The 27,743-nt window shown below is 54.7% G+C and overlaps 1 protein-coding gene across 12 annotated transcripts in view; it reads left to right on the top strand.

Annotated features, from left to right (window-relative positions):
• Positions 1-27,743, top strand: part of ARHGAP23 (Rho GTPase activating protein 23) — a 125,493-nt gene that overhangs the window by 14,510 nt on the left and 83,240 nt on the right. For 4 of the 12 annotated variants that reach the window (XM_065577531.1, XM_065577542.1, XM_065577543.1 and 1 more), the window contains exons 1-2: positions 7,409-9,835; positions 10,883-11,034. The exons of 1 other annotated variant lie outside the window; for it this stretch is intronic. In XM_065577531.1, the coding sequence (XP_065433603.1) occupies positions 9,190-9,835; positions 10,883-11,034 (798 nt within the window). In that variant the 5' untranslated portion in view covers positions 7,409-9,189. Of the gene's footprint in view, positions 1-7,305; positions 9,836-10,882; positions 11,035-27,743 lie in introns of those variants that run through there. 7 more of the 12 variants (XM_065577536.1, XM_065577535.1, XM_065577534.1 and 4 more) reach the window with 7 other exon arrangements.

The following is a 27,743-nucleotide window of genomic DNA, read 5'->3' as shown; positions in this document are numbered from 1 at the left end:
GGTTTATGGCGCACGGGCGGGTGGTGAAACAACGTTGGGGCAAAGATTGGGGTGTTCGGATTGAAAATAAAACGTAGCTGCCTCAGCTTGTGATGACCTGGGTGAGGTGGGGGGAAGAGGGGTGACAGAGAAACAGCGATCAAAAGGAGAGGCTGAACATTAGGGAGGGGGCGTCTGTCTGTCTATCACTGTACGTACCCCAATGTCTGTCTGTTGGGGTTCTCACACCGGTGCCCATCACCGTAGTATCCGACCGACCGTGTGTGATGTCTCGAGTGGGGGTGCCTGTATCCCCCTCTCCTTTCCAGGCCTGCCCTTCCCCACCACCCCCATGTTCCCCGCCCCGTGTCACCAGCGGTACTGGCGGGGGGCTGTGTGAAAGTCAGTCGTAAGATGTCTCTCTCTGCTGCATCTGGTTCTGAGCCCTCAGGGGAGGGGGGAGCTCATGTGAAAATGGGGCAGGTGGGTGTGGAGCCCGAGAGACATCAAAGAGGGGGAGACGGCAACAAGGAAGCGGGGAGAGAGACAGATGACAAGGAGGTGGGAGACAGACAAGGAGGATGGGGGGGGGGAATGTGGAACAGACATAAAACAGGGGGAGGGGAGAGAGATGGGACTGGAGCTTGATAGGCCCCCCCCAATAGTAGGACGCCCCCAGGCTCATAGGTGTGGCTATCCCCCGGCCCCACTCCTTCCATTGTGCTCCCTGCGAGCGTGTGTGTCTGGGGAGGGGGCGCTTTCCGTCTGGCTACGCCCTGGTGGGGAGGAAGTGACTTGTCACTTGTATCCGACTGTTTATTCCCCGCAGCTGGCAGCTGCAGGGAGGGGAGAGATTCCTGATGCCAAGGCCGGTTGCTGGGAGGGGTGGGGGGAGGAGGAGAGAGGAACGGGACTTCGCGGCAGGGTTCGTTAACGAGGTTGTTAATAGGGGACGGTCAATAAAACCCCCTCGGCGTCCCCCGAGGCCGTGCAGAGGGGAAGGCATCTGTCCCACTTTCCTGATCTCCGGGGACCCTCCGGCTGCCGACTTTCAAGAACTCTCCTGCTGGCTGAACCCAGCGCATCCAAATCCGAAGAGCTCGGGCCCAGATCTTCCAAGGTGTTTAGGCGCTTCAATGGGAGTTAGGTTCCTAAATACCTTGGCGGCTCCCCTGGGCCTGAGCTCAGCCTTAAGGCATCTAAATGAGGGCCCAACGCTTGGCGCTCCTGGTGTGACGCTGACAGCCAGGTCCTGAACAGATGTTGGCACCCAATGTGCCCAGCTCTTTGGAAAATCCGCCCACATACTGCGGTGCCTAGATGGGAGCTGAGCTCTTTCCCAAATCTAGGCGATTGTGGGTGCTGACCACGGGAGCATCTGGTCCTTAGCGGTTAAAACACCGACACTTTTCCCACCGTTGCTGCCAGTGTCAGCGAGTTCCCCCCCCCCCCCCCGAGGTTTCCACCTCCTTGGAAGTTTTCAGCCCAGGAGGAACTTTCCCAGGTTCCCATCCTGGTGGTGCTGACTCACCCCTTTTCCCTTCTGAGCCAGATACCACGGGACTCCACGCCGTTTAGCGCGCATGTGGGATCTTTCAGAGGGAAGCTTCAAAACCAACATCCTGTTTGATCCCCACAGAGGTTAAAGATCCCACGGCATGTTCCCGAGGAGCTGTGGTTTGCCCTGATGTCCCTTTGCCCCCTCTCTGGTGCTGTGCAGTGAATTGCTGTTGGCTGCTGTCCTCCACCCCAGAGGAGGCTGCATTTCACCACTGCTGGGTACTGATAGCTCGCAAATCACTCTGGTTATTATTTTGATTACAATAGCATATAGTGGTAGGCACTGAACAAACACACAGGAACCGGCGGTTCATACTCTGGAGGCTCACACTTGAAGTAGACAAGACAAGCAGAGGGCACCACGAGAAACATAGGCATAGGAAGAAATGACTTACCCAAGTTCACACAGCAATAGAACCAGGTCTCCAGACTTCCAGTTCAGTGCCCTATCTACTAGACCACTCTGCCTATCCCAACTTCTCTTCTCCATACAGTGTTTGGAAGGTGATCTCCACCCCAGTAGACGCTTGTTTTGATCCTCCTATTTGCCCATACGACTGTGAGTTCATTCAGGACACAGGGGGCTAGAGAGAGAGAAAATCGTTCTTTTCTAATTGAAGTTTCCATTTCAGTCGGTTTCTGTCGTTTTATTATTATTTTTGCAAATGCCCCAGAGGAAATAGTTGTTGATATGAACTTGCTTAATTGTGTCATGGAAAATTTATATTAGACGTCTGTGTTTATGCTGCGTGTGTGTGTGTATGTGTGTGGGAGAGAGGCAAAGATTAAAATCTTTGACAATTTACAGGAGGGTCCAGTTTACTTAAGGGAGAAAACAAGCGGCTGCAGGAAAGCTGCTGTTTGCATGGTCAAAAGAGCTGTGAACCCGTTTGCTCTGCCTTTGCTCGTCTGTTCCTTATTAATACTTAATACTTAGCACTATTGTATTGTGTTTTCATCCACTGATCTCAAAGTGCTTTGTAAGCATTAATTCATTAAGTTTTCGAACCCCTCCTCCCAGGGCCGGTGCAAGAAAGTTTCGCGCCCTAGACGAAACTTCCATCTTGCGCCTCCCCCCAGCCCTGCGGCAGCTCCCCGCCCCCCCCCTGCCCTGAGGCACCCCCCCCCCCCGCGGCAGCTCCCCCCTGCCCTGAGGCGCCCCCCCAAATTTGGCTGGACAAGAGACAAAGGCAGCAGAGTCCCTGCCTCAAGGTGTCTACAACACATGAAGGTTTATTGATGATAATCTATTTTTGCCCCCATATCTACCCTGGTTGAACTCCCAGCCCTAAGTCTAGGACCACAGCCTGCTCCTACACCGGAGCAAACGCTGCTCCGGATTTACTCCAGTGTCCCGAGCTCCCCCACCCATTGCCTGGCCCCGGTGCAGAGGGTGAGTGGCTGCTGTCTCTGGGAAGGATCTTTGGCAGGTAGCAGCCGGGGGCAGAGGACAGGAGCCGGAGCCCGGAGCAGGGCAGTGCCATGTGAACGCGCTGCCTTCGGAGTAAGGGGTGGGCGCAGGATGTTGTCACCTGTCCCCGGCAGGTTGATCAGCACAAACTCCTTGGCCGCGGCCACGTCCCGCTCCCGGGTGACATCCAGCGGCAGCACCTGCAGGCGTCTGGAGCCGGAGGCGGCTTCCCACAGCAGCCGCTGCGCCCCTTCCCCGCCCGGGCAAAGGCAGCTGGCGAAGATGGTGAAGCCCAGGAGGTGTGGGCGCAGCGCCAGCAGGTGCCCGAAGCCGCTGTCGCAGCCGGTGATGAGCACCACACGGCCGGCGGACTGCAGCTCTGCCTGCCGCGGGAGCCTGGCCAGCAGCGCCAGGGGTCGCTTCCCTCATGGTGGCTGTGCAGGAGCGGTGCCAGGGATTTTGCGGCCTCCCTAGGTGGGGGGGTCCTTCCGCGCTCCCGGTCTTCGGGGCACTTCGGCGGCGGGTCCCGGAGCGAGTGAAGGACCCGCCGCAGAAATGCCGCCGAAGACCCGGAGCGCAGAAGGATCCCCGCCGCAGAATTGACACCGAGGGCCGCAAAATGACGCCCCCCCAAATCCTGGTGCCCCAGGCGACTGCCTAGGTCCCCTAAATGGAAGCACCGGCCCTGCCTCCTCCCCTGTGAGGTAGGCCTGTGGTCTTCATTTTACAGATGGGAAACCAAGGCACGGAGGGCTGGCTGTATGTAAGTCAATGCAATTCCATTGAAATGCATGGAGCTGCGCTGATTTATGCCAGCTGACGATCTGGCCTGCGGAGTTGCAGTGACTTGTCCAAGGTCACACAATGAAGCGGTTGCGGAGCTGGGAATCGAATCCAGCTTTCCTGCTCTGCTTTAGCTATAATGATACTGGAGGACCGCATGGTCTGGTGGTTAGAGGAGTGAACCAGGCCTCCTGCGCTCTGTTCCTAACTACCACTCAATGGATGTATCACCTCGAGCAAGTCACTTGCCTGCTCCGTGCCTCAGTTTCCCCATCTGTTAAATAGGGCGAGAAGCCCTCATGGTCTGTAGCATGTCACAGGTCAGTACCCTTAACCAACTCACCTTTGTAAAGCGCTTTGAGATCCCTGCTGCTACATAAAGTATCACTAGATGTCATGGTTTGCAATGTTGGCGTAGCTGCGTTGGTCCCAGGATATTAGACAGACAAGGCGGGGGAGGGAATATCTTTTATTGGACCAACTTCTGTTGGTGAACGAGACACGCTTTGAAGCTCTCTTTCAGTTAGATGGGCCGGATTCTCAGCAGATGGGAGGCTGCTTAGCTCCATTGATTTAATCCAAGAGCCGCTGATTGTCCCCAGTTGAGGATCGATGCTACGGGCCTAGAGCGAGACAGTTCTGAATATTCTGTGCTGCATAAAAAACACGAAAGGAGAGAGATCCGCAGCTCTCGGCATCCTCCCGCCTTCCCTGAGATGCTTTGCTTATTTACGTCTTTGAATGCTGAGTTTCCATGGCAACTCTGCCCCCCCACTTCTTCTGCGGTTAGAGCCTTGATCCCCCTGGGGTGGGGAGGAGGGTGATGCAATGATCGAGGGGGGGCTGTCTACCCGGACCGGGAGGCTCATTGCCGTGTAGACGCAGCCTTGCAGAACTGGTGCCGCGGCTGTTGTCTGGAGTCTGTTGTTAAAGGCCTTTAGTTCCCCTGCCCCTAGGGCTGGTCCCTTCTGTCTTAACTAGAAGCTCCCCCTTGGAGAACCCTGCTAGTAACACTGATGCACCTTTCCTAGAGTCCTAGACTTTAAGGTCAGAAGGGACCATTATGATTGTCTAGTCTGACCTCCTGCATAACGCAGGCCACAGAATCTCACCCACCCACTCCTGTAACAAACCCCTAACCTATGTCTAAGCTATTGAAGTCCTCAAATCGTGGTTTAAAGACTTCAAGGTGCAGAGAATCCGCCAGCAAGTGACCCGTGCCCCACGCTGCAGAGGAAGGCGAAAAACCCCCAGGGCCTCTGCCAATCTGCCCTGGAGGAAAATTCCTTCCCGACCCCAAATATGGCGATCAGCTAAACCCTGAGCACGTGGGCAAGACTCACCAGCCCGACACCCAGGAAAGAATTCTCTGTAGTAACTCAGATCCCACCCCCTCGAACATCCCATCACAGGCCATCTGAGGATCTCAAAGTGCTTTGCAACCACCAGCTAGTAAACTGAGTCTCACGCGCCGGTGAGTCAGTGATAATCCCAATGTTATCCATGGGGGGAGTCGGGGCATACGGAGAGGGGAAAGGATTCTCCCAAAGTCACACAATGGGGCAGTGGCAGAACAGGAACAGAGCCCACAGCTCCTGGGCCTCAGTTACAAGCACCAGGCCACGCTTTTGTCTCCTGCGAGGAACAGAACCAAGCAGTCCTCCCCTGCCAGGACCCAGCTAGACCAAAACTTCAGGCTGCAAGATTGAAGAGCAGAACCCAGGAGTCCTGACTGCGGTTCCCAGCTATAAGCCGCAGACGGAACTCCCTCAAGAACTAGGAACAGAAACCAGGAGTCCCGACTCTCAGTCTGCTCTGATCTGTAGGCAAATGTCCCCTGTAGCACCAGCATTCTCTGGTCTTGTGGCTTTTGCTGTCCCATCCCCCATGCCCCAGTCTGGATCTCTCCATCCAGAAAGACATGGGCACAATTCCTCCCTCTTTTCCCCTGCCTTGTTTTGCTCTTCCTGTCACATGCCTTTCCCCTTCCTCTCCGCTGAATGATGTCGCCTGAGCGATGATGGCTTGGAAAAGAAGGGGAGCTCGCTCAGCTGAGTCTGGCTCCGGCAGGAAGGAAGATGACATCTTGGCAGGCTCAGCGTGCGTAATGGGAGCTGATGCTCCAGTTTATAGCTGGGACCTGACAGTCAGGACTCCTGGGTTCTGTTCTGGATTCTCCAGCGTGAACCAGAATCGCTGCATTATAGTGACTGGAGTTACACTGGTGTGGGCCCTGGGGGACTCTGCAACACACTGATGTCAGGTGAAGGAGAAATCGGGGGAGTGAATAGCTTGATTCAAACCCTGCTAAATGGAGTCACTGTCTTGTGGAGGGCAGCGCTGGCACAGACTCAAGGGGGCTGGAACAATTTGTACAGTGAGGGTGCTGAGCGCCATTGAACCAACCTGTAAACCCTGTACAATGGAAACCACCGCAAGCCAGGGGGTTTCATCCTGGATGAAAATACCGAGCTGTCTACTCTTTTAAGCTCTGTGAGCACCACTTTCCACGGCATTCCCCCCTTTTCGTTCCGGTGTTGATTTCCATTTCCGTGCTGGGGTCAGTGTTGGTGAGGGGGGAGGTGGGTTATGGCGAGTGCTGGCGAGCGGCTGCTGGGATGTGGCAATGAGGCCTGATAAGTGAAATAAAACCGTAATAAAATCCACCTCTGCTGTTAAGCCCCCACAATGAGGGCTAGATTTTTAGAATGCCACCTACGTGAGTTTGCTTTAACTGCTCTGCGTCACTTTATGGCCTCCATAACCCCGCATGATACCTGTGTGATGTATCATCCCCATTTTATGCTTCGAATCATAGGACTGGAAGGGACCTCGAGAGGTCATCTAGTCCAGTCCCCTGCACTCATAGCAGGACTAAGTATTACCTAGACCATCCCTGACAGGTGTTTGTCCAACCTGCTCTTAAAAATCCCCAATGATGGAGATTCCACAACCTTCGCAGGCAACTTAGTCCAGTGCTTAAAGACCCTGACAGTTAGGAAGTTTTTCCTAATGTCCAACCTAAACCTCCCTTGCTGCAATTTAAGCCCATTGTTTCATGTCCTGTCCTCAGAGGTTAAGAAGAACAATTCTTCTCCCTCCTCCTTGTAACAACCTTTTACATACTTGAAAACTGTTACACGTCCCCCCTCAGTCTTCTCTTTTCCAGATTAAACAAACCCAATTTTTTCAGTCTTCCCTCATAGGTCATGTTTTCTAGACCTTTAATCATTTTTGTTGCTCTTCTCTGGACTTTCTCCAATTTGTTCACATCTTTGCTGAAATGTGGCGCCCAGAACTGGACACAATACTCCAGTTGAGGCCTAATCAGTGCGGAGTAGAGTGGAATAATTACTTCTCGTGCCTTGCTTACAACATTCCTGTTAATACGTGGGGAACCGAGACACAGAGAGATTAAGTGACTTGCCCAAGGTCACATGGGAAATGTGTGGCAGAGTAGAGTGTTAAATGCAAGGTTCCCAAATCCTAGGCAAGTGGTGTAACCACTGGACCATCCTTCCTCTGGTGCACCATCCTAAGAGAGAGGTTTTCACTCTCCTTGGCAATCGTGTATGTCTGAGAGAGTTTACAAGTTTGTCCCTAGCCTCTGTTTTCCAGAAGCTGGGAATGGGCAACAGGGGATGGATCGCTTGATTATGACCTGTTCTGTTCATTCTCTCTGGGGCACCTGGCATTGGCCACCATTGCAAGACAGTATACCAGGCTAGATGGACCTTTGGTCTGACCCAGTCTGGCTGTTCTTATGTTCTTATGTTTCTATGCAATGCTTAAAAACTGAGTAATGATTATTTTGATGCCGAGATGCAAATAGGCATTTACAGGGCAAGGTGAGGGAAGTGGCAGAGTAGAAGCTACTGGGCATCTGGACTGAGAGCAGACACTTTTGTGATGTCCAGTGTCTTCATGCGCACCGTGTCCCTGGGTTTCATTTCAGCACCTGCAGGGTTGTTTTGTATACCACGGGCAAAGCTGCAGGTGGCAGGGAGGTGCAGAAAGGGTTAATGGTGCCCTCCACTGTCCACCCTTTCTTTGCTGCTTGATGTAGGTTCTCTCTGGGGAAATGAAGCTGGGACCCCCTAATAGAGTCTGTCTCTGCCAGGCCCTCTGTCTATCCAGCTCTGCGGCTGTCTGTGTGTGGTTCTTACCATGCCACCCCCTGTTTTCTATGTCTGTGCTAGTCCCTGCTCTGCCCATCTGAGTGTCCGTGCCTGTCCCTTCCCTGCCCTGTGTCAGCCCCCCCCATCCCTCTGTCTGTCTGCCTGCCAATCCCTGTGTCCATGCCAGCCTCTGCTCTGCCTATCCCAAACCCCCTCCTGGTGTCTCTCTGTCCATGCCAGCCCCTGTCCATCAGCCCTGGTGTTTGTCTCTGCTGGTGTGACTCTGACCCTGTGTCTGGCCATGCCAGTTCCTGTCCCTCTGTCTGTCCATTCATGCCTATCCCTCTGTTTGTCCGTCTGTCCACGCTAGTCCCTAACTCTAACCTGTGTCTGTGTATCCTGGGGTGTTCCTGTCTGTCTGTTTGTCCATGCCTGTCTCTATCCCTCTGTCCTGGAGTCTGTCCCTGTATCCATCAGTGCCTGTCCTGGGGTCTGTCCCTGTCATTCTGTCCCTGTGTCCATCAGCGCCTGTCCTGGGGTCTGTCCCTGTCATTCTGTCCCTGTGTCCATCAGTGCCTTTCCTGGTGTTTGTCCCTGTCACTCTGTCATGGTGTCCGTCCCTGTGTCCATCGGTGCCTGTCCTAGTGTCTGTCCCTGTGGCCATCATGGTCTGTCCCTGTCCCCGTCAGTGCCTGTCCTGGGGTCTGTCCCTGTCACGCTGTCCCTGTGTCCATCGGTGCCTGTCCTGGGGTCTGTCCCTGTGGCCATCGGGGTCTGTCCCTGTCCCCGTCGGTGCCTGTCCTGGGGTCTGTCCCTGTCACGCTGTCCCTGTGTCCATCGGTGCCTGTCCTGGGGTCTGTCCCTGTGGCCATCGGGGTCTGTCCCTGTCCCCGTCGGTGCCTGTCCTGGGGTCTGTCCCTGTCACGCTGTCCCTGTGTCCATCGGTGCCTGTCCTGGTGTCTGTCCCTGTGGCCATCGGGGTCTGTCCCTGTCCCCGTCGGTGCCTGTCCTGGGGTCTGTCCCTGTCACGCTGTCCCTGTGTCCATTGGTGCCTGTCCTGGGGTCTGTCCCTGTGGCCATCGGGGTCTGTCCCTGTCCCCGTTGGTGCCTGTCCTGGGGGCTGTCCCTGTGTCCATCGGTGCCTGTCCTGGGGTCTGTCCCTGTGGCCATCGGGGTCTGTCCCTGTCCCCGTCGGTGCCTGTCCTGGGGTCTATCCCTGTCACGCTGTCCCTGTCCCCGTCGGTGCCTGTCCTGGGGTCTGTCCCTGTCACTCTGTCCCTGTCTCGGTCGGTGCCTGTCCCGGGGTCTGTCCTTGTCCCTCTGTCCCTGTCCCGGTCGATGTCTGTCCCTGTCCCTCTGTCCCTGTCCCGGTCGGTGCCTGTCCCTGTCGCGGGGTCTGTCCCTGTCGCGGGGTCGGTGCCTGTCGCGGGGTCGGTGCCTGTCGCGGGGTCTGTCCCTGTCCCTCTGTCCCTGTCCCGGTCAGTGCCTGTCCCGGGGTCTGTCCTTGTCCCTCTGTCCCTGTCCCGGGGTCTGTCCCTGTCCTGGTCAGTGCCTGTCCCTGTCCCGGGGTCTGTCCCTGTCCTGGTCGGTGCCTGTCGCGGGGTCTGTCCCTGTCCCGGGGTCTGTCCCTGTCCCGGTCAGTGCCTGTCCCGGGGTCTGTCCCTGTCCCGGTCGGTGCCTGTCCCTGTCCCGGTGTCCCCCCCCCGTCCCGGTGTCCCCGTGTCGGTCAGTCCCTGGCCGTGCCAGCCCCGCCCTCGGCCCGCTCGGCTCAGGGCGGTCGCTGTCCCCGCTCCGCCCGGAGCCGCGGGGGCGGGAGTCTCTGGCGCGCCGGAGCCCGGAGGAGGCGGAGCCGGAGCCGGAGTCGCGCCCGCCCAGCCCGTCCCCCCGCGCCCGGCCGCCCCGCTCGGTGCCCAGCGCCGCCGGCTCCCCGATGAATGGAGTCGCCTTCTGCCTGGTCGGGATCCCGCCGCCCCGCAGCCCCGAGGTGAGCGCGGCCGGGGGGCGTTGGGAGGTTGGGGGGACGTTGGGGCTGTGGGGGGCTGGGACTGGGGGACGTTGGGGGCCTGGGGAGATGTTGGGGTGCTGGGGACCGGGGCTGGGGGGACCAGGGACTGGGGGGGGGACGTTGGGAGCCTGGGGCTGGGGGTAATTGGGATGTTAGGAGCCTGGAATGGGGGGATCTTGGGGGGCTGGGAGCAGGGTTGTGGGGGGGGGGCTGGGGATGTGGGGGGCTGGGGATCAGGACTGTAGGGGGGATGTTGGGGGCCTGGGGCGATGTTGAGGGGCTGGGGGTAACTGGGGGGATGTTAGGAGCCTGGGACAGGGGGACCTTGGTGGGCTGGGAGACATTCGGGGGCAGTTGGGAGGCTGAAGTGGGGGGACATCGTGGGGGCTGGGGAGGATTAGGGACTGGAGCTAAGGGGGCATTGGAGGGGCTTAGGTTGTGGGGCCTGGGGCTGGCACTGGGGTTGGCACTGGGGTGCTGGTGGGGAGTTTGGCACGCAGCGGCCGGTGACGGAGGAGCTGGTATTGAGGAAAGCGACTGTCCCGGGGAGGCTGGCGCCTTAGAAGTGGAGACTTTGCAGCTGGTTCTGTGGGGAGGAGGTTGGTACCATGGGGTGGGTGGGGAGGTTGGTAGCGCAGAGTCTGAGGGCAGGACGGCTGGCGGCTCCGATGCCAGCACTCTGGGGGGAGGCTGTACTGTGTCTGCGAGGCATAGGCTGCCAGCGGACACGGTGCTGCTGGTGTGGTGGGTGGCCACTAGCAGGGAGTTGAATGGAGAGGTTGCCCATGGTGGGGGGGGGGGGGGGGGGGGGGCGATCTGGCAGCCTGGTGTTTGTGAGTTGGCTTAACCAGGTCTACCTAGGAGCTCGGCCAACCATCTTGGTCCATCCATCCTCGCAGGCCCCTGGAGTATTTCGATCGAACTTCCTTGACCCGAGCGTTTCCCCCCAGCACAGGAACCATTAATGCCCACGCTTCTTGTTTCCTCTGCAACTTCCATTACCTTTGTCTCCCCCGCTGACTCCAGGCTGCTCTGTGCGCCTTATCAGCCCGAGAGAGGTCTGCGTGCCAAGCCATCCGGCTCTGCAGCGTAGAGTCAGACAAGAAATCCTCGAGAACCGGCCTCGAGACCGTCCCCTTCGGCTGGATGAGTTTTTGGTTTTGCTTTTAATTTTGGAGGTCTGTGAGCTGACACTGCTTTAAGCAGATTCCCCCCCCACACACACCGCCACCCCCCACTTTGAGCGACAGGAATAGATCCCCAGCTGATGTCAACCTGGGCAGCTACGTTGACTTGAAAGTCTGTGCTGCCCACATGACCACTGTAACTCAAAGTTGTAGAAACTCAGACGTTGCTAGACTAGATCAGATAGCGCTCAGTGGAACTGCGCCAGTTTATACTAGCTGGGGCTCTAGCCATTTCTGGAGAGGGGGAAAAATACTGCATAGAAAGTGGCAACATTATTCCTGTGGTAAACCATGGGTATCTCACCCCCTTTTGACCACCTCACCTGCCCTCTGGCCACTCGGGACCAGATCTGGCCACCTGCTGCGTGTCAATTTCCCTTGACTTCAGCGGAAGCAGAGAGTGCAGGATCGGGCCCCGTTTTGAGTGAAGCCTTCGCCCCGTGCTCGTGCCATGACACAGCAAAGGTGTTTTCTCGATGATGCGCATTGCTCAAATTGTTTCTGCTGGGTATGACGTTCGAGGAAGCCAAAGGTGTGGGTGTGGGTAGAGAAACCGGAAAGGGAGTGCATGGGGTGGGAGAGAGAGACAGTTTGGGGGAATCCTGCGTCTGCTGTAGACTGGGATATTTGGAAGGGTTGTTTGCAAAAAAAACATCTGGGCCTCTTGCTGCATTTGTCCGGATTCTCGTGTTTGTGGATGAAGTTTGGTGCCTGGAGTGGCTTTGAGACGGGAAGCCAGACTGGTTGTTGGCGTGAAGCTGGCCCAGCTCCTGTAGGTTTCAGTGGGGCTGAATTCGGTCCGTGTTCCTTTGTTGCGAGTTGTTAAACTCGCCTCCTCTGTCCACGGAATGGGTCTGATATAACCGGCCTCGCAGGATTCATCAAGGTGTGCGCAATGCTTTGGAAATGAAAACGCTGTTCGGTAGCAGTGTGGCGTATTAACCATGGCTTGTGTTTAATCTCTTGGAAGTTTCCTCTTTATCAGTCTATATTAGGGCAAAGATTTTCCAAAGAGCCTAAGGGATTTGGGAGCCAAAATCCCAGGCCTTTGCCTTATTCCACTCTTTTCTTTTTTGGAGCTGTCTGTGGTTTAAAAGGGCCCTCTCCCACCAAGGGAGGCAGTGTGGTCTAGTGGTCAGAGCACAGGGAACTGGGCAATAGGAGGCCTTGAGTCTGTTCCTGGATCTGCATCTGACAAGCTGGCTTCAGTCACTTAGGCCTGGTCTACACTACGGGTTTAGGTCGACTTTAGCAGCGTTAAACCGAATTAAGCCTGGACACGTCCACACAACGAAGCCCTTTCTTTCGACTTAAAGGGTCCTTTAAACCGGTTTCTTTACACCACCTCTGACGAGGGGATTAGCGATAAAACCAGGTAACCCAGGTAAAGAGGCGCGAATCTATTGTCTGCCGTTGCTGTGACGGGGGAGGGAGGGGCCTGACGACATGTACCCAGAACCGCCCGCGACACTGTTTTGCATCATCCGGGCATTGGGATCTCAACCCAGAATTCAAAGGGGCGGCGGAGACTGCGGGAACTGTGGGATAGCTGTGGGATAGCTACCCATAGTGCAATGCTCCGGAAGTCGACGCTAGCCTTGTACTGTGGACGCGGTCCGCCGACTAGAGCACCTAGAGCATTTTATTGTGTGGACACACACAATCGGCTGTATACAACCGATTTCAATAAAACCGGTTTCTATAAATTCGAACTAATTTCGTAGTGTAGACGTACCCTTAATCTCTTGCTGCCTCGGTTTCCCCCCCTGTAAAAGGGGGATACTGATACTGGCCTGCCTTTTCAAAAGTGCTTGGAAATCCTCAGGTGGAAAGTGCCGTGGCGGTATTTCTCATTGCTGCCGCTGCAAACTTCTTCACCGCAGTGCCCTAAAAGTGCCCACAAAAACGAAAGCAGCGGGAGAAGGCTCATTGGTTCTTGTGTACCTGTCTCCTCTTTTTCTCCATTACAGTAGCTGCTCTGCAGATGTGGAGTTTCTTACCAGGTGTTTTTACTATGAACTTGAAATACCAGCAGGGCTTTTGTGTGATCCTGCTGTCGCAATCTGAGACCGTGGCTTTGAAACCCTGCGCTAGAAGCTCACGGGTGCTGTGCTGATGTGACTTAAAATCCGTAGCCCAAGATGCTCTCTGCAGTCCCAGTCCTGCCCGGCACTTGTGCCTTGCCGAGAAAACTCTGCCGCTTACTATTTTAATGCTTAACCTAGAGAGCTAATTGTGCGTTGTGTCTTGGCACTTGGGTCCCGTTGTGAGTTCGAATTGTGGCGTTGGTGCGTTGCTTGGAGTTCGAATCCACCCGCGTGTAGAGCTACAGATTGCAGCTCGCTGGTGGTTTGGGAGTTTGGTGCAGCACTGTGATTTTGAATACTGTCTTCTGTGCTCTGTTTCTGAGTTGGAACCTGGGCCGGGCTTCTCCCCAGCGGCCTGCCTACATGCCATGCGTTTTCTTTTACAAAAGATTTTGGGTGATTTTTAGTGTCCCCAAAACCGAGGCAAGAATAATAATACACTCGGCTTTTCATCAGTGGGCCTCAAAGCACTTCACAAAGGGAGGTTCGTATCACCGTCCCCATTTGGCAGGCAGGGAAACTGAGGCACGGGGAAGTGACGTGACGTCACCCAGCAGGCCAGTGGCAGAGCAGGGACTATACCCCATGTCTCCCGAGTCCCAATCCAGTGCACTATCCTCTAAGCCGCGCTCTCTCCCTCACCATCTGGAGCCAGCCGAAAACTAATTTAGGCCGCCTTCTGGGCTGCAGTGTCGAATGCATGAAAAACAAACGATTATTTACCAGGAGACTAAGAACAGGCCTTGGCAAAAGACAATAGATGTGTGGCCTCTGTATGTATGTTTAATTTTATAAGGACAAGTGAAATTTCTCTGCTTAGAATAGATTCTCAACCTCAGTTGTGCCCCAGCACAGTACCTGGCTGAGTGAGGTTAGCCTGGGTGTAGTAATGTTGCTGTGTGTGAATATTTACTATGGTTCATTAGCCTTGAACTAGGAACAACAAGAACTAGTCACACGAGGTTCTGTTGGCTTCAGCGAAACCTTCCTCTGTTGATACCAATTCATCCTTCTGGGGTAAGGGCACAATCCTACGCTTTGTCTTGCATGAGGGTACTGGGGCGGGAGGAGTGGAAGAGCAAAGTGCGGGCAGAGAGTGTCTCTTCTCCGTCCCTTCACTCTCCCGATGCATTCACATGGCAGCTGAACAGGATTCCATCCGAGTGATTCCTAGTCTGGTAGCCAAGCCTGTTTGACACGCTTTATCGGGTGTGGCCTGCCAGTCTAGGGCATGGGCACCTCCCCATCATCTCTGCGCATATGCTGCCTCCAGCAGTAAGTGCTATAGGTGGGTGTGTGCGTGCGAATTCACAGACATGTGGAATGCAGCTGAATGCACGGGGCTAGTGCCTGAGAATGGGAAAGTGAAACTTACTAGAAACAACCGTGAAACTGGCCAGTCTTATTTCCCCCTCCTTGTTCAGGCTGAGTGAAATACAAAAAAGAAAAAAAAATGTAAACAAACAGCATATAGGGAGAGAAAGGAATTAGACTTGAAGCCTCCTTTACTGTCAGTGATCACGCTGCTTAAAATGTTTTACCTGCTATTGTTACAAATAATACCTAAGGGACTGATGTGCACACCGCTCCATTCCTGTGCCTGCGTGGTGCCTCCTTACAATCTGTGGGGCTCTGTGTGGGTTCGTGGGGCTGCCTGAATGGAGCAGCTTACAGGATTGGAGCCTGAGACTCTATATAAAAGAGATTAGATAAGAAAATATTTCTTGTTACCCTCCTGCACCCCAATTAGAGTCAATTTCACTTTTGCCCCCTCTGTAGCCAGTTAGCTGTTGTCCCATATGGGACTTTCACACAGTGATGGGAGAGAAATTTTAAAAAGAAACGTAGGAAGATGTGATCGTAAAAGCACAAACGTCAACAAGGGGACACGGGAGCAAGCGTCCTCTGTGAAATTGATTTTTAGACTCATTTTGAAAAAAATTGATTTGATTTTCAGTGATGTTGTCCCATTACTTAACTAAGAGGTCACTTGTAACAGAGGCAGGGATCCAATTTAAAGAGAAATGTGTCCGAGCCAAGGTTTTCAAACCTGTGTGCTTAAAATTGGGCACCTCACGCTATCTTTACACTACCTAAATAATCATTGTGACCGGTGAGAGCTGAATGACCTCTGAAAATCAGGCCACTTGCTTACATGTCCGAGGATGCGTTCAGGTGTCTCATGCTAAGTTCACCAGTGTGAAAATATTGGCCATCTTTTTAACCTGACCGTGTTCTTTCAGAAACCTTGATTACTTCCCAAATGGCTCTTTCTTTTGCGACAGACATCAGAAGGGATTCAGTCCCTTATACAGACTGGTTACTTGCAGGATTTTTATTAAAAACTCCTCCAGTTTTGCTCTGCGGCAGCCCAGAAACAAACCCACCTCGGAGGACCTTGGTGATATGCAGCAATGGCATGTGGGTCTGCGCATTGGCGCCTAGACCGGAGAGGGGTTAGTGGTGATTCACTCTAGTGAACTGTTTGGAGGAAGAAGGCGGGGGAATATGAAAGGAAGTAAAGTCTCGGTGAATGGGGGGTCTGCTGGGGAAGACTGCAGCCTGTGGAGCAGAGTCATTGATCTGGGGCCGTGGGTGAGCGCTTTGATTCCGGTTGCCTTTGAAAGAAGAAGTCTCTGTCTCTCTCACTGCCTGGACAACACGGTTTTGACAGGGATTTTCTGTGCAACGTGAAGTTTGGTTCAGTGGTTCCCAACCTTTTTGGCACCTGCCCCAGTTAAATAGGCGAAGGTCTTGTCTGCACTGAGGAGATGTGTCCTAGGAACAACCATCAGCGGCTGGGCGCTAACATAGTTGCGACGATGCAAAATGTAGACAGGCTCACCTGGGTGCGGATCATGGCTTGGCTTTTCCTGTCCACACTAGTGGTTTGCACTGGGGGCTGGTCACTGATGGAAGACACTTGCCTAAAGCTTTTTCTGTGTCAGCTGGTGCCCACCTGCTTCTCATTGGGTTTGCAAGCTCTTGCGTGCAATGGAGCTTGCGGTTGGAATCGTAGAATCATAGAATATCAGGGTTGGAAGGGACCTCAGGAGGTATCTAGTCCAACCCCCTGCTCAAAGCAGGACCAATCCCCAACTAAATCATCCCAGCCAGGGCTTCGTCAAGCCTGACCTTAAACACCTCTAAGGATGGAGATTCCACCACCTCCCTAGGGAACCCATTCCAGTGCTTCACCACCCTCCCAGTGAAAAAGTTTTTCCTAATATCCAACCGAAACCTCCCCCACTGCAACTTGAGACCATTGCTCCTTGTTCTGTCATCTGCCACCACTGAGAACAGTCTAGATCCATCCTCTTTGGAACCCCCTTTCAGGTAGTTGAAAGCAGCCATCAAATCCCCCCTCATTCTTCTCTTCTGCAGACTAAACAATCCCAGTTCCCTCAGCCTCTCCTCATAAGTCATGTGCTCCAGCCTCCTAATAATTTTTGTTGCCCTCCGCTGGACTCTTTCCAATTTGTCCACATCCTTCTTGTAGTGTGGGGCCCAAAAATGGACACAGCACTCCAGATGAGGCCTCACCAATGCCCAATAGAGGGGAATGATCATGTCCCTCAATCTGCTAGCAATGCCCCTACTTATACAGCCCAAAATGCTGTTAGCCTTCTTGGCAACAAGAGCACACTGTTGACTCATATCCAGCTTCTCGTCCACTGTAACCCCTAGGTCCTTTTCTGCAGAACTGCTGCCTAGCCACTTGGTCCCTAGTCTGTAGCAGTGCATGGAATTCTTCCATCTTAAGTGCAGGACTCTGCACTTGTCCTTTTTGAACCTCATCAGATTTCTTTTGGCCCAATCCTCTAATTTGTCTAGGTCCCTCTGTATCCGGTCCCTGCCCTCCAGCGGATCTACCACTCCTCCCAGTTTAGTGTCATCTGCAAACTTGCTGAGGGTGCAATCCACGCCATCCTCCAGATCATTAATGAACCAGCCAAGCTCTGTGGCAGGTTGGAGCAGCACACTCAGGGTATGTCTACTCTGCGGTTCGACACCCGCGGCTGGCCCGTGCCAGCTGACTCGGCTGTTGAATTGCAGTGTAGACATTTGGGCGCAGGCTGGACCCTGGACTCTAGGACCTCTTAGCCCGAGCCCCGTGACCCTGAGTCAGCTGGCATGGGCCAGCCACGGGTGTCTAATTGTAGACAGAGGCTCATCAGTGAGGTGGGGAGTGGGTCCTAGTTAGAAAAGCTCATATTGGTGTGGGAGCGATGTCTGCCAGCTTGGCAAACACACCAAGAACTGAACTGTGGTGACCTTCAGAGCAGGAAGCAGAAGCTGCTCCAGTTTGAGCTAAACAGGCAAGACTGTAGCTGGGGCTCTGACCGCTCCGTCTCCCGTGTCCCAGGGACTTGTAACACACGCCTCAGTGGGTTGTGTGTGTCCCACTCTTCCGGGCCTCGACACTGCAGGTCTCGTCCAGGGGCTGGTCTCCCCACGCCGAATGGGGCGGTGCGAATGGCATTAGAGGTGTTTGTGGGCTGGCACTGAGCAAAGGGAAAATTTGAGCTGGGTGTTAGGAAAAGCTTCCTGACAGCGAGGGTGTGACCTAATCTCCCGAGGGAAGTGATGGAAACCCCCATGACTTGAGTCATTTGAAATGAGACGTGACGAAACTCCGGCGGCGGTGCCGGTGAGCACGGGCCTGCGCTGGCTCCGAGGGGACGGACTTGATGACTTCCGGAGGGTTTCACGTCTGTCCGGTCCGCTGTAAGGATATTCCGGCTCCAGAGAATGGGCTCTTCCCTAGTCTGCCCTGGGCAGGTTTAAATTTGTGCTCTCCAAGGGATCTGCACGCAGGTACTAACAGCCTGGTTCTCCAAGGGAACCCAGGATACCTGCCCCGGGGAGATTAGCCCCACCCCCTTAACTAAGATATTTAAAAATGAGACTCAAATCAATGCTACTTGCGGAGAATTGACACAGCACACCTGCCGTGGTTGGGCGACCTTTGGCTTGGTAGCTTGAAAACACACCCAGGTAGACGTCGGGACAACTAGGCCTATCAGCACACGTGGGGCTGTGCTTTGACCTGGGGCGTTGCTTGGGTCTGAGAGTCCCAAGAAGCATGCGGTCGCGTGAGCAGCTTGTGGGGGGAAGGCGTCACAGTGGTGCTCTTCATGGGATTGTGCGTGGAGAGGGTGGGAAAGGGGATGAACAGCCTCGTTGTGACAATTGCCCTATTGTGGCTTCGTAGCTGAGTGCGTTGTCTTGCAGTGTGGCTGGGCGGGTAAGGATTCCCCCAGCCCCCGGGTCAGGGCAAGATCCCTAGCTGGGGGTACGCAGACAGAGCTCCATTGACTTCACCGGCCCAATGTTGCTTTACACCAGCTGGGGAATCTAGCCGCTCGGAGCGCCAAGATTATTTTTAAATTTCAGAGTCGTACGGAAAAGAGAGAAAGCGCGAGAGAGTTCAACAAGGTTCTCAAGCTTTTGATTAGAAATGTGTGTGGGCTGGAGAATGTTAGCCACTAGTAATCTCTGGAAAACATGTGGCGGGCACCATCTGCACAGGAGAGGCTCCCCCTAGCGCCACAGAGCCGCCCTCCCTCTGGCCCCGGGCCGTAGCTCAAAGGAGAGAAGAGTTTTCCGAGCTGCCAGAGGAGACCAGGATGGGGCCTGGAATTTCCCATTGCATCAGTTTGCGATCCCACAATCCTCCAGGGACGTCCTGCTCCGGAGGCCAAGTTTGAGTGGGGCAATGGAGGGCGAATGGTGTGAAAGAGCCATTAATCTCCCGGCAAACTGTGGGATAGACGCGGGGCTGCAGCTGTAACCTTCATTCAGCGACATAGAGTTTCATTGTGAAACTCCAGCCCTGTTATCGCGTGGCCTAGAATCCTGGGCGCCAGCTGTTCCCAGCCCATTATTTGCTGCCCAGCCAAGCCTTGAACCTGATCCCGGAACCTTTACTCATCCGAGTAGCCTCGGGTGGAGTCCAAGGAACCGTTCGAGCAAATAGGAACTGCTGCTAGGTTCTCCAGCAGCGGGCCGGAGAGCGATGCGCCCCCTTTGTGTCCTTGAGAGGGGCAGGGAACGGCGGTCAGCCTTCCCCTGGCCTTGCTGGGTCAGATTTCCCGCCAGCAGTGCTGGGGGGGAGCTGAGCCGGGTGCCTTTCCAAGCTGTCAGAGGAAATGGCTCATTGTTAGCCCTGTTTCAGCCAAAAAAAAAAAAAAACCTCCCCCCCCCCACACCAAAAAACAACCACCCCCAAAAATGAGGCCAGCTTCTATTTGAGGGTTTCCACGGGGAAAAACAGGAAACGGAATTCTGGTCCTCCTTTAGGGCCTGCTGTTGATAATGCTGTTTTTAGGACAACTCAGCAGAGGAGGCGGAGTCTAAGGAAGGGTGCAGCCAAGCCAGCAGGCCTTCTTCCTCCGTTTCTCGAAGAGAGAAACTCCCTCTCTGGTGTCCCGTGTAGCTCAGGGCTTCCCGAGCTCTTCGATTTGAATGGAGAAAGGAGAGGGAGGAAGTGGGAGGACCTGTTCTGAATGAGAGAGAGAGAGAGAGATGGCCATGTGGCCATCAGGGGAGCGCAGACCTACCTTGTCAAAAGTGGTCGGTGATTCCCAGTGCCTGACTCGAGACCCCTGAGAAACAGGCTTGTTTTTGAAACAAATGATCTACTTTTACGCGTAGTAACATGCTCTTCCAGCGCCTTTTGTACTGCCAGCCCCCAAGTCACTTCACCAGCTACCTCTGCTGAAATGCGGCTACTTCTGGGGTGGAGTTCTGCAGACAGCACGCAAGCCAGGGAGGGGAGTTTACCATAAGTGATCAGGACTACAGTCCAGGCACCGCAGCATCAGGTCGCTGCGAACTCGGAGGGAAGAGCGCCACCTGCTGTGTCGCCAGCCTCACTTCCTGCAGCACCCCAGTATTTCCTTGGAGACTCTCCTTGCAGTCCTGACTCCGCTTATCCTGGAAGGTCTGACAAGGTCACCGCCCAGGGGGGCAGGCGGCGGGAGCCTTTTAGGCATTTCCGTTGTTGGGGCCGTAGGTTTAAGACGCGTCGCGTAGACTAGGCTGCAGTTATTGGTTCTCTGGCCCCCTGGCAACCCTGCAAGGACGGGGGAAGAAAGATGCTTGTTCAATCTGGAGCCACCTGTGTTCCCCGCGGAGCTCTGTGAGCCTGATCCAGAAGCCCCCTTGGGAACAGAGGAAGGACTGTCGCTGGCTCCAGTGGGCATTGGGTCAGGCCCGGGGAGAATATTCAGGACTCCTGCACCCACGCGTGGAACAGAGCTGCCAGTTAAAGGGACCCAGCCAAGATGCAATCACATCTGTGCCCGAAACGACGTTGCTCCAAGGGACACCTAAGATGATTCTCCCTGAGAGACAGGAAGGAGGGAAGTAACTCCCTGCTCTCCATGTGTCAGTATATAATGCCTGCATCTGTAACTTTCACTCTATGCATCCGAAGAAGTGAGGTTTTTACTCACGAAAGCTTATGCCCAAATAAATCTGTTAGTCTTTAAGGTGCCACCAGACTCCTTGTTGTTGAAGGAGGGAGAGATTCTTTTGGTCCCTTCTCTGGCTGTTTACTCCCAGCACTTAACAGCGCTTTGCCTGTTTAAATAACAAATACAGAGCAGCTGAAGTAAATGCCACCTACTGCCATCTGCCTCTCAGCTCAGCGTGGGACTTCGGAGATACAGGTTCAAATCCCAGCTCTGCCACAGAACCCCAACCCCTCCCGGGGTGACCTTGGGCGAGTCACTTAATCTCTCCCTGCCTCTGGTTCTCCTTTGGTCTGCTCTGTTTGATTGTAAGTTCTTAGGGACAGGGTCTCTCATTCACTCAGGGGATAGCTACGCTGCAGGGGGAGGGGTCCAGGCAGACCTCCCCAGATGCTAGACCCACGCTGACGTCCGCGTGGTCACATCTATGCGGCTGTTGTGAGCTGCGCTCGCTGGATTAAAGCTAGCACGCCTGTGCCTATCTGCTACAGTCACACTTCCTCTTCTAGCGCAGATGGGTCTGTACAGCGCCTAGCACACCGGGGCCGTGATCTCAGTGGAGGCCTCTCGATGCTACTGGCATATCCCTAATCGCCTTCCTCGTGAACTGGCTGGTTTCGTGGCCGAGGTGTGTTGAAAGATTGGCATTGCTTTGCCTGGGAGCATTGTCTCCAGCTGGGGGCGGAGAGGCACGTGAGAGAGAATCCACACGGCCCAGCATTCTGTTTCGGCGCAGGCCGGCTCGTGCGCTTGCTGCTGCGGAGGTTGAGTTGCTCCCGCTGCAGTTTGTACTCCAGCAAGGCCCTGTTCTTGTCCCTGAGCCACCCCCCGCCCTCCCCATCTGCGGAGCCTGATAGGGAATGGCAGTCAGGCAGCGCTGTAAATTAACACATTGTATTCACGGGTCAGAGAGCTCAGCGCTGCGGAATGCGTGAGTGGCATGTGCGAGTCCATTATTAGCACTGAACAATGAGCCAGAAGCCCCACGTCGGCCCCATGCTCCATTAATTAGCAGGAAGACGGCCGTTTAAAATAGCCATCGCTGGTTTTCCTTGCTCCGGGGGCGCAGCGGGAAAACACTCTGCTTCCTTGCTCTTCCGTTACAGGGGCAGGGCGGCCTGGTCGGAAACCTCAGCCCCCGAGGTGGGGCGATGGGGGAACCTACCAGCCCCCAGGGTCACGGGGAGGAGAACGGCGGCGGAACGCAGCACTCAGGCATCACGTGCGGTTACTTTCCCCTCTTCCTTGGAGTCGGAGCCTTGGATGCACACGGGCAAGCTGAGAGATTTGTCCAGTGTGAAGCCAGGACTGTTGATCAGCGAGGGCAGGGTTTAAGTGCACCTTGCTCCTGTTAGCATGAGCCAGTTTCCTTGCCTGTCGTGCTGGATAGTTCTGCCCCGTTTCAGGGAAGGCGCGTGGAGGTCATGGTTATTGATCTGCATGTATGTTTTGGAACTTAGTGTGTTTTTCATAAAAAAACCCGGAAGCCCTAGAGGCCTCTGGCCATCCAGGGAGTGCAGCTCTGGATTGGGGAGCGTGATGCAATAGCTGGGGGCAAGGACTGCACCCATCCGGGCTGCATGGCTCTGGGCTTGTCTAGCAACATGTCACGTCGATACGGTGACGTAAGTACAGAGCCACAGAACAGGCTCACTGCACCCAGGCAGAATGGGGCCTGTTCGCATGTCCGGTAACGTACAGGGGAAGTCCTGCCCTTGCCTGTCTTAGGGCAGGGATACCCTAAAGGCGCTGGAGTGGGACAGCTGCTCTCATGCCACTGGAACGCTGTACTGTAGACGCTTCCTACGTCAGTGGAAGGACATATCTGGCTTCAAGACTAAGCTTGAGAAGTTTATGGAGGGGATGGTATGATGGGATAGCCTAATTTTGGCAATTAATTGATCTTTGATTATTAGCAGGTAAATATGCCCAGTGGTCTGTGATGGGATGTTAGATGGGGTGGGATCTGAGTTACTACAGAGAATTCTTTCCTGGGTCTCTGGCTGGTGAGTCTTGCCCACACGCTCAGGGTTTAGCTGATCGCCATATTTGGGGTCGGGAAGGAATTTTCCTCCAGGGCAGATTGGCAGAGGCCCTGGGGGTTTTTCGCCTTCCTCTGCAGCATGGGTCACTTGCTGGAGGATTCTCCGCACCTTGAGGTCTTTAAACCACGATTTGAGGACTTCAATAACTCAGGCATAGGTTAGGGGTTTGATACAGGAGTGGGTGGGTGAGATTCTGTGGCCTGTGTTGTGCAGGAGGTTGGACTAGATGATCATAATGGTCCCTTCTGACCTTAAAGTCTATGAGTCTATGAGTTTTGGAAGAACTGTCCCATCAGGGGTTAGGTCAGCTTAACTATGGTGCGCAGGGGTGTGAATTTTTCACCCCCCCCGAGCAACATAGCTCGTCAATCTAAATGTTAAGGGTAGACCAGGGCAGTGGAGCTGTATTGCTGTAGTCACAGTGCTACAACCCCCCTCCCCCAGTTTAGACAGGGCCCAGTTTAGATGTGTGGCAGAACCTGGGTTGGTTCTGCGAGCACGGATTTCGGGCCGCAGGGCTGGCGCGATGCAGCGTGGTGCCGTCCCTGGCTTGGAGACGGTTTCACGGTCACTGAGGCTGCTCTGTGATGGCGCAACGGCATTTCCAGGAAAGGTCAGGAAATGGGACGACACTCTGCCCAGATTCCCAATTTCTCTTGATGCCCTGCCAGCGAGCCCCGCTCTCTGGACAAACAGTCGGAGCGAGACTCTGGTGAGCTGGGAGCTGTTGCTTTTAAACATGAAAGGAACGAAAGCACAGCTGAGCCGAAGTTGACATTCGAAGTGCCGAGGCTGCCAGGAGAGAGATTAGTTTGGTCATGATGCAGATGAGCGGGGAACAGAGCCAAATGGGAATCCAGCGCTGGCTGACAGAGGAGCATTAAATGAGTTGCTGTCAAGATAAAAGTTTTTTGTCTTTGAAAAGAACAAAACAACTTTCTTCCCTGTGTTAACACCCCCAACCGGAGCTGAAAGAATGTCAGAAATCCAGTTTGCTGCTGCTTGCCTTTTGCCTTTGACTTAATGGGGACGGGGTCAGTTTCACGCACTGTTTCAATCCCTGCCGCCAATCTGGCCTGGTCAGTTTCAGCTTCAGGTTGTCCTGGTCTAACATGTTGCAGTCCAGGCTTGGGTTTCTCTCTGTACAAGGGAAACATCTCCTGAAAATATGGACTCAACACAGGTTGCAGTAGATAGGCACCCACATCTCCTGTCACCAATCGACCCCCTCCTGTCGGGGTCTCAGTGAGAGGTGAAAGATTTTAATGGGCGGTGGAGATTCAACTCCCCTCTTACCTAGGAGAGTAGTTCCCCAAGGCCAGGGCTGAGGCCTGCTGGGCAGGACATTGACAAGGCAGCACAGGCTTGTGGTTGAGACACTGGATTGGAACTCCAGTGACCTGCCTTCAGTTCCCAGTTTTGCCACTCACTTCCTGGGGGATCTTGGGCAAGTCACTTCAGGGCAGGGACCGTCTCTTACGGTGTGCAGCGCCCAGCTGGCCTGAGATGCTGATCTCCCGGGATCGTGTAATTCAAATCACACTGGAGAGGCTGCCTGGGCTTTCATCTTCAGACCTGTCAACCCAGCATCTTTCAGCAACACCCAAATGGTGTTCAGTTTGTTGAATCCCCCTTCTTTCACCAGGGTGAGAACTCTGGACTTCTTGATTGCCAGCCCTGGATGGGCTGGGGATGCCGGTGTGTTTGCATTGCAAGGGACTCAGTCAGTATTTGATTGCAGTGTTTATGTCCGGTGAGCTGAGTCTGTCCCCTGATGAGGAAGCTGACATGCAAAACAAGCAAATGTGCGGGTTACATTGGTGGCACACTAATTAGCAGAGCATTTGGGGATCATAAGTAGCCACTCCATTGCTCGTTAACCGTATTAACGATCTGGCCTGGTCCCCACCCACTGGGCAGCCCACACCAATTCCAGTGTTTCCTTGGGGGTTTCCCCTCCGATGGTTGACTCTGCTTAGTTCTTGTGGGCTGACGGGTTGAGGTCCAAATCCTCGAAGGTATTTAGGTGCCTGTTTCAATGGGCTTCATTGGGAAGTAGGAGGCTAAAAGCCTTGAGGCTCTGGGCCTTAGTCCAAGGTGGATGTGGCTGCACTGGGGTGGTGCAAAGAAGTGGGGGGGTTTCCCGTGGCTCTGTTTGAGGAGAGTTTGGCCAGCCCTGAGTTTTGGGGAGGCGTTCTGGGCCCATTTCTGAACTTGCGCTCACGCAAATGGAAAGTGAGAGCGGAATGGGGCTCCTCGTTTCTGGAAGGGCCTGTGCCCGGAGAGAGAGGAGTTTTTGGGGTACGTCTCCTCTGCATTATAACCCCCCGTCTGTGGGACCCGGGCTTGTGGACTCGATTTTTCCCCTGCAGTGTAAACCTGGGCTTACATTTGCTGGGCCCGGGTCTCACAGCCATGCTATCGCATCCCTACTGCACTGTGCAGCCCTTCTAACCCAGGGCTGTGGCTAGGTCTGTGTCCACACTGCAAAATGACAGGGCATGCACCCGTCACAGCGGGACTCGGGCTCTGACCCACCCCGCTAGCAGGGCCCTGGGCCCCAGGCCCTGAGTGCTCACTGATCCGAGTCAACCTCATTTGTGTGTGGACGGGGCTGGGGCTCAAACATGAGGAGCCTGGGCTCTGTGCAGTGCAGACAGACCCTGAAAGGCCTTGCTCTGGGAGTTGAATGCTGGAGAGAAAGACAGTTCTGCCCTTCCCTCTGATGCTGTAGTGACATTCTCTCCGGGCCTAGCGGGGCAGGCAGGGGGGAATGGCAGTAGAGCAGCACTGGGGAGGCGGGGACTCCGTGGGACGCCAGCATCAGGCTGCCTGCCCTGTCCCCACAAGACTCATGGGGTCGGGGGAGTGGGGACTGAGTGATCTGACCCAGCCTGCACTGCTCCAGACTGGAGGTGACTGGCTAGGGCACGTGGGCTGCTGTGACCCAGACAGCGCACCCCACGCTGGGGCTGCAGCAAAGCCTCGTTCTATACATAGAGCTGGTGTGTTTGCGGGGCCGGGGCTGCGTGTTCGGAATACCTTCCCCGTCAGCATTCCAGGCTCTCGGCTTTCAGACAGCTGGTCCCCCGGGAGACCTCCCAGATCCCCTTCTCCTGCGTCTTCACCTCTCCTTCCCTTGCCTCTGGCCTTGTCTACGCACAGACCTGGCCCCGATGCGACTCAGTTGGTCGTGAGGACGGCCCTAAACCGAATGAAGAGGGTCCATGCGAGCGGGTTGCACCGACCTGACTAAATCGGGGTCTAAGCCCATGTCATCAACTCGATCTAGACAAGAGGGGAAATCGTGGGCCCCAATGGAGGGTCTGTCTACACTGCAGCGAGAGGTGTGACTGCAGCTCGTGTAGAGACATCCGAGCTCACTTTAATCTCGCTGCTCGGGTACCAATGGCAGTGAAGCCGTAGCAGTGCAGACGTCAGTGCGGGTTAGCCATACGAGGGAGGACCCTGGGTCCCAGGTGGGCTTGTATAACCATGCGGCCTCGCCTTCGTTCTAGCCGCCCTCGCTACATGACAGCTAGCTCAGGTATGTCTCCGTGTGCCGCGATCACACCTCTGACTGCAGTGTAGACCTACCCTCCACTGGGGACGTGATTTCCCCCCTCCAAGTTAACTACGTGGGTTAGATCCTGATTGCATTAGGTCGGATGGAAGCGCCGTCATTGTTGTCACTGGTTTTACCTTAGGTCTCTGTCCCCCAGGGCTGTTCCCCTTGTTCCCGTGTGGCTCTCTGGCCTCTCTTCCCTGTAGCCCCGGCTTTCTGGCCGTGTATAAATACATCTCCAAGGCATTCGCAAATGAAAGTGCCCGCTCCTAAGCAGTGTGCCCTGCCTCTGTCCCTGCCCTGTCTCTTAGTTTGCTGTGCCAATCTCTCCGCCCTCCCCCTTTAGCATAGCTCCCCGCTGGGTGCCAGCTGTATTTTCCCTGGGCCTGGGGTGTAGGAGTCGGGGGAACTCCAGGAGTGGCTCGTCTGCCCCGAAGAGGTGTAGTTAGAGGGGCCTACACGCTTTAAAGAAACAAACTGTTGCCCAAATCCCCGCTGAGCTGCAAAGCTCTTTCGCTGTGTTTTTGGTTAAAGAGAATTCAAATGCTTTCTCGCACTTGGGCGCTGATCTCCCGGACCGGGCTGCCGCCAAGCGCTTGCCTCTCTGTGCATGACTCTCGCCCACAGCCGGGTTCGTATTCTCCGTTCCTGCGACTCATTCTTGATAGGTGTTTAAAGAGCTGATCATCCTGTTCTCTAGTCCGATTTGGTGTCTATGACAGAGTCACACCCCATCTTGTGATTTGTCGGTCAGAAACGTGATGCACGTTGTGACAGGGCTCCACAAACCCTGAGCTGGGCCCCTAAGCTCCCTGTACTATCAGTGTGGGGAGAGAGGCACCTTACGGGTCTGTTGCTACAGAGGCCTATAGTGGATTTGACCTGGTGATATCGTCCTTCCCCGGTGGGGATGGTGGCCAGGACAGCCTGTAGCGCCTCCTATGGGACAGATGCCACCGACTGATTGTGAAATGCAGCCTGCAGGCACGCTGTCGCCCTCCCAGCAGAGGGGGTTGGCTGGAGGTTTCCGGTGCTGCCAATCAGCAATTTCCATTTGGCTGCCAGGGGAAAGCTCACGCCCGGGTAACAGTAGGGGTGCGTGTGTGTGTGTGGTGTGTTAGAATTAGAAGGGGTTGAAAATCTTCCGATGGGAGAGTTTTCCTTGGAAAATGCTGATTGGATGACACCGACGCGTTTTGCGGGAACTTATCAATGTCGTCGGCATTTTTGCAGGAAACGATCAATTTGTTACAGTCGTGCTTGAATGTTGTATTTTATAGTTCGGCGAAGTGATAAAGGGGGAAATGAAACGTTTCAATAGGGCGGGAGGGGATTGTTTCATTTCGTGACAAATTCCGGGATTTTGACTTTCCGACCTAGTTTTGAAATCTTGGATTTCCTGCTGGGACAGAAATTCCGAATTTGCCCAGCTCTAGTTAGGACTTTATCTAAATCTCTCTGCAAATGGGGCTGGGCGTCACAGAAATCAGACACCTCTCCTCCCAGGCTGTTCACTTCCTCTCTT

The sequence above is a fragment of the Chrysemys picta genome, chromosome 24, assembly GCF_011386835.1.
Source record: "Chrysemys picta bellii isolate R12L10 chromosome 24, ASM1138683v2, whole genome shotgun sequence".
Taxonomy (NCBI): Eukaryota; Metazoa; Chordata; order Testudines; family Emydidae; genus Chrysemys; species Chrysemys picta.
Note: the sequence above shows the minus strand (reverse complement) of the source record. Positions and strands in the feature narration are given on the sequence as shown.